Source organism: Styela clava, chromosome 3 (assembly GCF_964204865.1).
Source record: "Styela clava chromosome 3, kaStyClav1.hap1.2, whole genome shotgun sequence".
NCBI lineage: Eukaryota > Metazoa > Chordata > Ascidiacea > Stolidobranchia > Styelidae > Styela > Styela clava.
Window position 1 is genome coordinate 9031931 of NC_135252.1, and position 11902 is coordinate 9043832.

An 11902-nucleotide genomic window follows, 5' to 3' on the forward strand; every position below is an offset into this window, starting at 1 on the left:
AATCATTTTCAAACATCTCGTAATCGGTTTGTATTGGTTTGAAGACAAAAATGAAAAAGCTCCAAAGGTATATACGGAACGTGACGTGATGGGTGATGCCGTTTACGTTCTGGGCATCATTTGGACGAAGTAGAGGGATTGGTAGAGGTGACCATTGCTTCCAGCATGACCAGGCGACCAACCCCATGAACTGGCTCAGAGAGCGATTTCAAAAAAGGCTGATTAGCAGTGACCTAGAGTAGGTACCTTATTCATCGGACTTGAAATCCAAACAATCCTCAAACAATTGGTGAACTTGAGGCTGCAATTGCAGCAAAAATCAGAGAAATCCCCGTAGATTAGTGTGTACGATTGACTGGCAATTTTGCTAAACGGATGGGAGCGCATTTGTTACATAACTTTTGTGCAAAACGACCTAGATTTCTGAAACTTCTGGGTCCAAACGTGCACGAACTTTATGTGTAGACATAATAATTTACTTCATTTTTGTAGAAGTAATTAAGAAATTTATGGGTTATGTTTTTTTTGGGGTCAACTTGTGGCTGTGTGCACAGTAAATCGATTTGTTGTAGGCCGTACCACAATCGATTTTGTGGCTTATTCTAGGCCTATGCGACGTATTCCAATTCCCTGAAAGAACACTATAGACGAGGATAAATGAACGCTCCTTATCAATATTGCATACACCTTTAGCTTCCATTTTGTACGGTTGCACAAGTTGGTTTGAATCTCACACATCAAAATAGCCGATCGCTTAAACGTTTTAATTACATTGGTATTCATATGTTTTTCTGTATTAGTGACGCGTAAAAAACTTTCTGTTCATAATATCGGATTTCAGTTCACGAGACTACTCCATTGTTCATTTAATAACACAGCTGAATGTAGAACAATTAGCTCTCATTGAGCTTGCTGTGCATATAGTGTATCTACGATGATATGTCTGCAAACTGAATGTTCTCAGCTGGAAATGTGATAATAACTTTAATTAAAGTTTCAGAAAACTCACTATCATCCTTTAGTTTATAATTTGAAGACTCGATCTTCGGAATCCACGATCTATAGATACCGGAAAGAAATTTACATGCTGCTATTATAATACAAGGACCTATAGGTCAAAATACTGTTGCCAGCAAGCCTTTACTATTCAAATGTGAAAGTATTGAACAAACAAAAAAGATGAACTCAGATGCCGACATTCATCAAGCACTTGCTAGAAACCTCGGTCATGTGAGTCGTCAACGGGTCAGATATATTCAGATGGAATTGCGTAAATATGCAACAGATTCCAGAATGAGGAACGAGCGACAGTTTTGGACAATTTTGGAAAACAGCGGTCTGAGGTGAGTCCTTTAGTAGCTTTTAAATGCAACGCTATTTATTATTTCTTCCTTTACGCACGCATTGAGATATTTTGTACTTTGATATCAATATTTAAGTATATAGGATTGTTAGTAAAACGTTTGCAATGCTTTTTTCTCCAAACGTGAATTTCTAAGTACTATTATGCGCGATTACGTTTCAAATTTTGGCGCACACTTGCAGTCCATAAAATGGTTGAGACGATACATAAAATAAGATATATCAAAACAGCATCCAGAAATACAAAAATTGACCAAAAAGATAAAAAATGAAAGTTATTGACAGAGAATGAAGAAAACAATGGTGTAAGAGCCTTACTTTTTAGGTTTGAAACCTGTTCGAAACTCTAAATGCAAGTCCAAACTACCATCAATGTGCAATGTTTGTTGTAAGTGTTAATATTTTAGATTTCCCGTAAGAACCGCAAAACATTTCCTGACGCTAATAAAAGATCAACGAGGAATTGACGTAGAGATTGCATCTAAATACTTGAAAGAATCTCAGAAAAGAACAAGTAATATTGATAATGTATAGTTTTACAAGTAACCTTAAACTAATATTCCAGAAAAAAAAGAATTGGATAATTGTTAATTGGGTTCAATGGAATCAGTCTGCTAAAACGATCTGAAATTTACACAGAGAATAGTTTCCGAATATTTCCATTCGAATTCTCGTTCACTCAAAATATGATCATGATGTGCATTTAGACCAGTTAGGGTTTACTCAAAATAAATTTAAACGTTACAGTAACATTTTAAATTATATTTAATTTTGAATATATATATATATATATAATGTTTCTCGGATAGGGCGGGATAGCGTAGAAGCGCTTGTTGCTGGTGAAATGGCCGCAGAGAAACGAATGAACAGACAGAAGATCAAACACAAAGACACGCCGTGAATATATGCTTGATATATTATGTTTTGATATTTGTTTTACATTTTCAACAAAATAGTTATCATTTTTGTAGAAATCAAGATTCTTCTGAAAAGGATTCTGATTACACCCAGCTTTCATCATTTAAAAAAATGACTTCAAGATTATCTCTAGATGAATTTCGTAGAGTCGGAAGGATGGTAGCAAACGTATCTGCTCTTACGGGGGTGGGAAAGCACGTCGAGTCTCACACAAAAGAAAATTCAACGACTCCACTCGAAGAGACTCAAAACAATTCTTCACCAAATAAAACGCTTTTAAATATCCTTCTCGAAAATCCAGACAAAACTCAAGATAGTGATGGAAGTTATCAAGGCACAAATGAAAGTGCCCAAGAGAAATATGATGAAAAACTAAAAAAGCCGAAGATGACATTTTTAACAGTACCAAAACCAGAGAAGAAATCTTTGCCTACAAATTCCGATTCGTCTGATGAAACGAATGGAGGTCACGGGACGATAATAAAAATTGAAGAAAAAAATGGCAAGAAAAGGAAAAAATCCAAGCGCAAAAATCAACCTTGCGTAATTACCATCACGGTGGAGGACGTTGACGCTAATTCGCAAGAAAAAACTCCTACTGATGCTAACGAGTTCAACAATGAGGCAGAAATTGATTCTGAAATGGAAAATGATATGCTCTCATTTCTAGATCAAGAATCTGCGGAAACATCGGAATCGCAAACAGTGGATATTATTGAAAACGAACAAGAGCCTATTGATATAGAAGAAGAAGGTCGGAAAAAAATTGACGACAAAAAAGAAACATTTTTTACTAGAAAAAAAAATAAAAAGGAGAAAATTGATGACGAGAAAATAGATGTAAACGATGATCATATCACAGAAACAGAATTGTCAGAAATAAACAATGAAGAGTACATAGAAAATGACGAATTAAAAACGGATCCAAATTTTACTCCACAGCAGGATGAGCAAAGTCAAAATGTTGCGATATCAACAGAAACGGAAGAAGAAGATTTAGAAGAAATGTTATTAATGAAAATTGATTCTATTATTACTGCAGAGAGCGAAGGAGTGAATACAGAGATCGAGACTGAAGAACCAACTGACGATTCAAAAGCAGTAACGGAAACTGTCCTAGAACACACGTCGACGGATAATGAATTTTCGAAGGAAAACAAGGATATAGCTGAGAAAACAAACACGGATCAAAATTGTATTAACGAAAAGGATGAAATATACGCCGAGAATGAAGGGAACGACAAAGAGAAAGTAATAATAGAGGTTTCATCGATCGCTGAAACCGAATTGATCGAAAAAGAAGCTGTAAAAACAGAACATGAGGACATACAATCAATTCAGCAAATGCCTGAAAAAGATATAGTAGACAAAGATAGTGATAGTTCACAAAGTCAAGAATCACTCCGTGAAATCACAAATTGTGAACTTCCAACGACTGAATCTCCAGCAAATAAAAACGCGTCTGAGGCATTACCGACTGAGGAATTAACAGATTATTCAACGGATAGTTTTATAACAAGCGAGATCAGCGAAAACGAAGACTCAGATTTCTTTCTGTCGTCGTCTGGAGATGACGAAGAAACAAATGAAGTGAAGGAGACAGAATGTGATACAAAGAGTATCGCTGATTTTGGGGGAGAAACCATATACGTGGGAAGTTGCGAGATGACGGTATTTCCTCCTGAATGGAATAATAACAAAGAGTACACTGACAAAGTCGAAAATTTTACAACAACATCTGAACCAAAACTGGAAATAAACTGGGTGTAAGTATTTTACTACATAGTAAATATTCGTTTTTATATTTATATGAAGAGCTGTTGGTACTTAAAACGAACAAATAAACCAAATTATTTCGAAATTTCGAATACTGCCGATTTGAATAATACATTTCAGATGGATGCAGCATCTCCCCCAAAATATGAGAAAGCTTTATGGTCCCGGGTTAGCTAAGATATTGCACGCTTCCAATAAAATGTTTCATGTTATAGGGAATCAATTTTTATTTCATTGCAGTTATGGTTGTGAAATATCGCACGGACAGAGCATAGCTTCGGTTGGTGACGATGAGATTGTATACGGATCCGGATGCGTTGTTGTTCTGTACAACCACGCGAGATATTCTCAAAGACACTATCTAGGACATTCGGGACCAATTTCCTGGTGAGTTATATAAATATAAGGATACAAAACAATTGAATTGCTTCTTTGTAGAATTTTTTAGTGGAAGGCGACCATGACTTCATTTGCGTGATATATAATAATTAAAAGAATGGATCGAATTACAAACTTGAAGCTTGAGCATCCATTACTTGAGCTCATCGCTTCATTCATGCACTTCATAACTGATATTTTTCTCCAAACATTGCTTTCTAGTATTTGAATTCAACAGAAGACGCCGGGATTTTTTTGAGAAACAAATAGTTCGCATCGAATGAGTACTAAAAACATATTCAATCCTGTTTTCCAGTGTTGCCGTTCATCCCGATCATAGTATTGTTGGTAGTGCACAGAGTGAAAGTAAAACATCATCTGATATGTTGACGACAGCGTCCGAAACTTTACTTGATTCTGCGAAGCACGAATCGAATCACGGAAGAATTCACATTCGAGTCTGGAGAGTTATGGATTTGACAACAATGTATATAATGGGCGTTGGAACTTTCCAACATACAATTCGAAAAATGCAATTCATGAATTACAAGGTGAAGACGCCTGAAAATTAATATTTCAAAATAAATGGGTTAGCCTGAATTGCGAGTTCGCACCAGTTAGCATTGGTTTCGTAACAAAGCGTGTTGATTTGACATTCTAACGAAAATGTATATATACATGATTGTTGTCTGTAACAGTAAAACTTTAGTGACAATTTTTATTAGGAAATACTTTGAAAATATTGTAACATAAGATTACTATACTTTGGAATGTTGTTGCTAAAAACTTGATACATCGCTGCTGTAATGTAATCAATTACTATTTTGATTCAGTGATATTTGAGACCATAGATTTTATTCATATTTAGAGCTATATTTTGACTATCGAAAACGACGAAGAAGCATCTCTTACGCTATGGGATGGAGGTTGTAAAATGAAAAGAATTTCCACAAACCCGAATGTGGCAGAGATTCCAGAACCCGCGGTTTCTACTGGAAAAAGAAAAATGAAAAACCCTGCGCCAGCACGGAAGCCAGGTCAGGCTGATACAAATGTTATTGTTCGGTTCTTTTATACTACAATGCTGTATACTACTTAACACTGCAACGCGATATGTCTGCCATGCCCAGAACCCTAATTGGTGTAACTGATATACCCCAAAACGTCTTACTTTTGGTTCTCAGATAATGGACCTCGTGGTCTGGCTGCTACATCGCTCCATGGAGCTGAGTTTGTCATTGCTGGGAAAGAACATCTAGGATTCTGGGAGATTAAAGATATTGATTATACTGGAACTTCATCAGATGAAGAATTCGTCAAAATTATTGGACCAAAGAGGTTCGTTAACAATTAACTAAATAAATTCGGTACGATTTGCTGACTTAGTCGAGCTCCTTTCCATTGTGTTTTTATTCGATTTTTCTCTATTCATCATTCATAAAATAATTTAAAAAAAGTATCTATAATTTATTGAAATACATTCATTCTATGCTTATATTCTAGTCCAAACATAATTTCCAATCCTTCCTGATGCAACATATTTAAATACGCATGGTTTTTCTTATAAGAACCATGCACGACAAAAATATGACTTCATGAAATTGAAATGTATTTATAATTGTAATTGTGATTACGTTTAGGGGTGATTTTGTGAAACACTTTCTCCCTCGTTTTGTTTCCTGTTGTGTAAAGGCGGAACGTGGCGGTACAGGACTTTTTGTAACTGGGGATACAAATGGGACAATACTGATCTGGTCAGAAAGTTTGAAAGAGGTTGTTGGCGGATGTAAACATGCACATGAATGTCCTATATCGTGTATTCTAGTAACAAAAGGTAACTCAAAATTGTCACATTAGATAGTTTAATATTAAGCCAAATGTTAAGTTTACTAACTTGAGCAAATATCATTTAGCGACAATAGATATTCGCGCCACAAATGGGTTAATTCCAGGCCAATGTAATACTGAATCTGTGGACATTTTCATGTATTTTGATAATAACATATATGCAGGATGAATTATAGTGTAATCTAAAGATTACACAATATTTACCTATTGATAGTTTTATAAATTGTTGTTGTTACTTGTTGAAGCTCAAGCGTTGCTGACTCTTGAATAATATCTATAACGCAGATTCGTGTTAATACTTCTCTTTTGAATTACAAAACCTACGTTTTGTAAATTAGTACACAAATGGAATAAAATCGAACTACACTATGATATTTATGACTCATTCGTGTAAATACTTCTCTTTTTAATTACGAAACCTACGTTTTGTAAATTAGTACACAAATGGAATAAAATCGAACTACACTATGATATTTATGACTCATTCGTGTAAATACTTCTCTTTTTAATTACGAAACCTACGTTTTGTAAATTAGTATAAAAATTCCAATAAAATCAAATTACACTATGATACTTATGACTCATTCGAATTCAAACCTACATTTTATGTTGCCGCCATAACAATCAAATACTTTTTAAAATATCACAGATCACATTTTCACCGGTGGAGCATCGGATAAAAAGATCCGGGCTTTTAGTTGGGGTAAAAGAGAATTGGAACGGGTAGGTAACCTCACTTTACCTAAAAACATCGGACAAGTATCAGCTATATCTATTGTTGGTGAAAATTTATTCATCGGAACAACGAAGAACTTAATTTGCACGGTTGTTATCAACCACTCAGGCTATTCATTCTTTCAAAGTAGAACAGTACTCACAGATGAAATCAACAAGTTTAAAATTGGGAACAAGAAAAACAATATGGAAGAGAATGACAGTGCTGTAAATAATAACATATTTGGTCAATTAGACTCCAGAGAGATCGCAAGAGGAAGCAAGGAAGATGTGAAATGTGTATGCGCGGCATCGTATTTTAAGAAAAGAGCAAGTAAGTTACTCATCAACATCAAATAGACTTAGTAACAAGATAAATAATCACGACCTACCAATTCGCTATTTTGAATTCAAATCTTAGAGTGAGGCTCTTGTTTCAATGCGTTTGTATGCAAATAAGTTTGTGGAGTTAACATTATTACTATGTTATTGCGAAGCGTCAATTACCATATATTTTAAACCATATATTTTAAATAAAAAGAGTAGCAGGCAAAGAAATAACTGATAATATTACATAAGTGTAAATTGGATGTATACCAATCAATGTTGGCCGTTTTTGATGGGGCTGTTCTGTATTGTTGTCTTAAAGTTAATGTATTCGCGACAGCTACCATAAATATTTGGAACGCTCGTAGTCCGCTTGTAATGTTTTATAATGTCAAACAGAAACAAGAGAAATGACGCCAACACCAGACGAATCAAATTTGAGACGATGGTCAAGAAGTGCAATGTGAGTAGTGTTGGAACATGTTTTAAGTAAACTTCGCAAGGAATCGTAATATTTTTATCATGTATTATAACAGCTTCCGTCGACCAGAACCTGCTGTTGATGTAAGGCCTCTACAGTCTGCAAGAACATATAAACCCAGCGCTAAAATATCACAAACTGATATATCGAGATCTCAAACGCCAGATGGACCTCCGAAGCTCACTATTGCATTCGCATCTCCAAAATTACGAACTAGCGAAAGAAGCTTGAGAAAGTGAGATAGTCTGTTAACCGTTAATAGTTGGGTTTACCATGAAGACTAATTAAGTTTTTCAATATATTTGACCATAGTGATGCGTTGCGGCATTTGCTTGCCTCGATCGCTAATGTGAGTCACGTGAATGTGGAACTTCGATCACTTGTATTGTACGTGGGGAAAAAATGAAGTACAGTATTTTAAATGGCTACTATTTATTAGTTTATTTCTGTGAATGATTTGAAATACAGTCTAACTTGTGGGGTTGCAGTTCGTCGATCGCCTATTTTTTTGTACTTCTGTAGTATGCGAACCAAGATGGCGAACACTGCAACGTAGTATGTGTACCAGGTTAGGGTTAGGCCATAATTTTATTCCAACTTTCCTTATTTTAGTTCTATTACGAGTTCGGGAACTAGCCAAGTGACTTCCGTAGTATTTGTACCTGAAATTATGACCTAACCCTAACCTGGTACACATAATACGTTTTGGTGTCCGCCAGCTTGGTTTACATGGTTCGGCAGTATATATTTTTTATCATAATTAATTTATAATGTTTAATTTACATATTCTATATCTGTTTTTGAATATTTTCCAAAGAGCGAAGAACGACATTGAAGCACAAAATGTGATGCCGTATTTCGCACAAGATGAATTTGTTGATAAAAGAGTATTCGCTGTTTCATCATTTCCAAAAGGTGTAGATTGTCGTGAATCTCCCGAACCATTCACAGACGAAGCAGGGTTACATCAATTCTTCGTAACAGCTTCTAACGACTGCTGCATCACAATATATGATGCGAAAGATCATTGGTATGTCGTAACTACATCGTTTTCTGTTTGTAATATTTCAAAACTACGTTGCAGAATGTCCATGCTTCTAAGTTTCAGTTTGAATTATATCACTTTTTCCGATAAATAATCGACTTACATAATTCATCCGAATGCCCAATGGGGCAAAAATTTTGTACGGTGCCAAGAGAACATGATAGATAAATATTTTCAAACTCAAATATTCTTAAATTTCAATTTTTAGTTGCGTTGCTTCAGCCAAGTTGGCAACTAAAAGAAATTTCACTTGTATGGATTGTTGTTCTAAGCGAAGTATGCTCATCATCGGATCTGCAACCGGGCACGTTGCACTTCTACGATTATCATTGGACGGTTTTGAGGTGAGAATCTGTCATTATAACTCCTAATTTACAACGTCGTTTCAGTGTAGATTAGGTCAAATCGCAAGAAACTCCTTACTTATTTTGATGATAATTTGATTTGATGATGCAACAGTGTCGATCGAATAACCCCAAATCCAGTCACGAAGGACAAAATATTTACGGAGACTCTAAAAAGGGACTTGTTGAAGAAACTTAAAAAAATATATATATATCCAAAATTTAAATACCAATGTCATGCAAGCAAGCGTTTGACGCGAATATAGTTCTTATCCAATAAATATTTGAAATTTTCCCCATATATGTATATACTGTAAACCAAGTTGGGAAGCTATATATAGAGAGAATGTATTTAGATTGTGTACGAAATCTGTGATATTTATGTAGCTATTTCTATTTTACTGCATTCAACGAATTTAAATTCTTGATTGTATTATTTAATTTAAGCGTTGTCGTTTAAAGTTGTTGACAATTCAACCGTTACATCTCCTTTCAGCAAATTTCTGAAACTAATTTTCGATGTAAAAGAGGTTCTCGAGCCATATGTGGAATCCGATTCTCAATGAACGGCAAACGGATTGCCTTCAGCGTTGGAAATGAAATTGTCATCGCGTCGGTGAAGAGTTCTGGGATTCATGAACTTGAAAGGTTAGTTAGTCAAAAAAATACGCTAATAAGATTAAAATAGTAAACAGTTTCGGTGTCGGGGTTTTACTATTTTAAAAAACAAAATATAATTTTTCGCAGAATAACATCCAAATTCTATATATATACAACACCACTTGTTCAATGCTTTGCACGGTGACAAAAGTTTGAAATGAATTTTATTATTAGAGGTAGTAATAGATTGTTATTTCAGATGTCTTGGACACAACTCCGAAACTATCAATTCACTTGATTGGTCTTCAGAAAGATTACGAGGATCTGAATTGTTGAGAACGACTGCTCTTACTCCAGGTGACACTACGCCTTATTTTTCGAATATGTTATATTACATAGTCCGACAAATATCTGCCTAAGCCACGTTATGTAACCTAATTGAGATAATTTATTTGATAAAAAAATGACTCCATCAATGGCTGTGAATCGTGGTTTGAATCGTTTCTATAAGACCAACTTTGCAGCGAAATATTGATAATGGAAGAATTAAAAATAAAATATAATTCAAATATAATTTGTTATGTAGATCCAGAAGTGTTTGTATGGTCGATTGAACCCGCCAAAAACATTGAAGATTTATCAACCGTCAGAAACATGAAATGGCAATCTAACACTGGTTCAATTGACTTTTCGATAAAAGGTAAGATCCATGCGCTCAATGGGTAATGGATAATCAGAATGAAATAAATCTTCATAATATTTCGTCTAAAACATAGAGGAGATTAGTCATTTGTAAAGCCAGAAATATAAATTTCGAGGTGACTTCGAAACTGCTATTGAATTTGTCCGTCTACGAGCGGAATATCCAATATATACCTAATATATATAATCTGTTATTCGTGTTTCAATTGATTTGAAAGTATTGTATGTATGGCACTTGATCGATGTTCTATTTTTATTTCTTATTGATTGATGCCGCAAAAGATCACTGATGTTATTAGCGCTACAAAGCACGTGAACAACATAGCGTATACTGAAACATACGAAGTTTCATACTTATACATTGTGACGATTATTTGGCTATAATAAAATCTGAAAGTTACCCTACTCGTGTATTTTTCTAGGCGTCTGGGACCATTTTACAAATCACGAAGAGCTCTCCAATCTGTGCGTAACAGACGTTACGTACGTAAGCAGAAATGCGACTTCGTCTAGCAAAGATAAATTCATGAGCGGATTCAAGTCAAGTTTCAGCAATTGGCGTACAACTTCTATCGACGTCGAGGTTCCTAGCTCAGCTATAACATGCTGTGTCGGCGATGTATTAGGATGCGTTAGAAGTTATCATTATCCAGCCATTGCGTCTTACCCAAATGAAACTTTAATAAGGTGGGTATCGGAGTTTACTATAGAAGATTCTGAAATGATTTCGAATCATCTGTGTTGAGTAATTATAACAAACCCTTTGAAAATTCTATGCCTGTTTGACAATAATATATGTGAACCCCTTGTATGATGTCTCTTTGATATCACGAGCATAACCAGACTACAAAGGTACGTTCCCCTTATTCGCCACATGATTAGGTAATCTTGTAAATGTCACTATTTGGTGTAGATTAGAAGATTTGGCAAAATTTGATATTCTGGTGATTTCTTTTCAGGGTGTTTCATTCTGCTGTCTCGTCGTTCACTTGCATCCCAGGATATCTGCTAGCATGTGGCGAAGAAGATAAGAGTATAATACAATTTGATTTGGCATGCTTGGAGGATGAGGTTGAACCCCAATAAGTCATTCAAGTAACAAACAGTCTAATTATACCATTGTAACCATGTCAGAAGTCTGAGCACGTCTGTATTGAAATACCTTCTGTTCAAATTGAATTAAAGATGTGAAATATATATGTATATGCATGGCATTTTTTTTACAATTCTTCATGATTTATTGAACGATATGCTGAACAAAAATGGGCACAATAACACAGAGGTCGCATATATTGAACGATTTTTACCATAATAATGCCTTTATTTTCTCTTGGAATAAAGGAAAAAGCTGAAAGGCTGCAGCTAATAATTTCCGTGAAATTTCTAACAGGCCCATCCTCGATAACG

The 11902-nt window shown here is 35.1% G+C and overlaps 1 protein-coding gene across 2 annotated transcripts; it reads left to right on the forward strand.

Moving 5' to 3' along the window:
• Positions 1-1043: 1043 nt before the first annotated feature.
• Positions 1044-11668, forward strand: LOC120341887 (uncharacterized). 2 transcript variants are annotated; one of them, XM_078111032.1, is made up of 19 exons: positions 1044-1343; positions 1770-1876; positions 2172-2259; positions 2334-4046; positions 4297-4443; positions 4751-4985; positions 5303-5471; positions 5619-5772; positions 6075-6268; positions 6932-7330; positions 7723-7786; positions 7860-8039; positions 8622-8834; positions 9058-9193; positions 9690-9841; positions 10053-10150; positions 10380-10493; positions 10918-11182; positions 11455-11668. In XM_078111032.1, the coding sequence occupies exons 1-19, from the start codon at positions 1180-1182 to the stop codon at positions 11579-11581; spliced, it is 4719 nt and encodes a 1572-aa protein (XP_077967158.1). In that variant the 5' UTR covers positions 1044-1179; the 3' UTR covers positions 11582-11668. The 2 variants fall into 2 exon arrangements, with proteins under 2 accessions (XP_077967158.1, XP_039266391.2); XM_039410457.2 differs by lacking the exon at positions 10380-10493.
• Positions 11669-11902: the final 234 nt, after the last annotated feature.

Coding starts and splice junctions, on each gene's coding strand:
- LOC120341887 (XM_078111032.1), top strand. CDS start 1,180: ATGAACTCAGATGCCGACATTCATCAAGCACTTGCTAGAAACCTCGGT. Junction 6,269..6,931: donor GTGTATTCTAGTAACAAAAG/GTAACTCAAAAT, acceptor AAAATATCACAG/ATCACATTTTCACCGGTGGA. Junction 10,494..10,917: donor AATTGACTTTTCGATAAAAG/GTAAGATCCATG, acceptor GTATTTTTCTAG/GCGTCTGGGACCATTTTACA.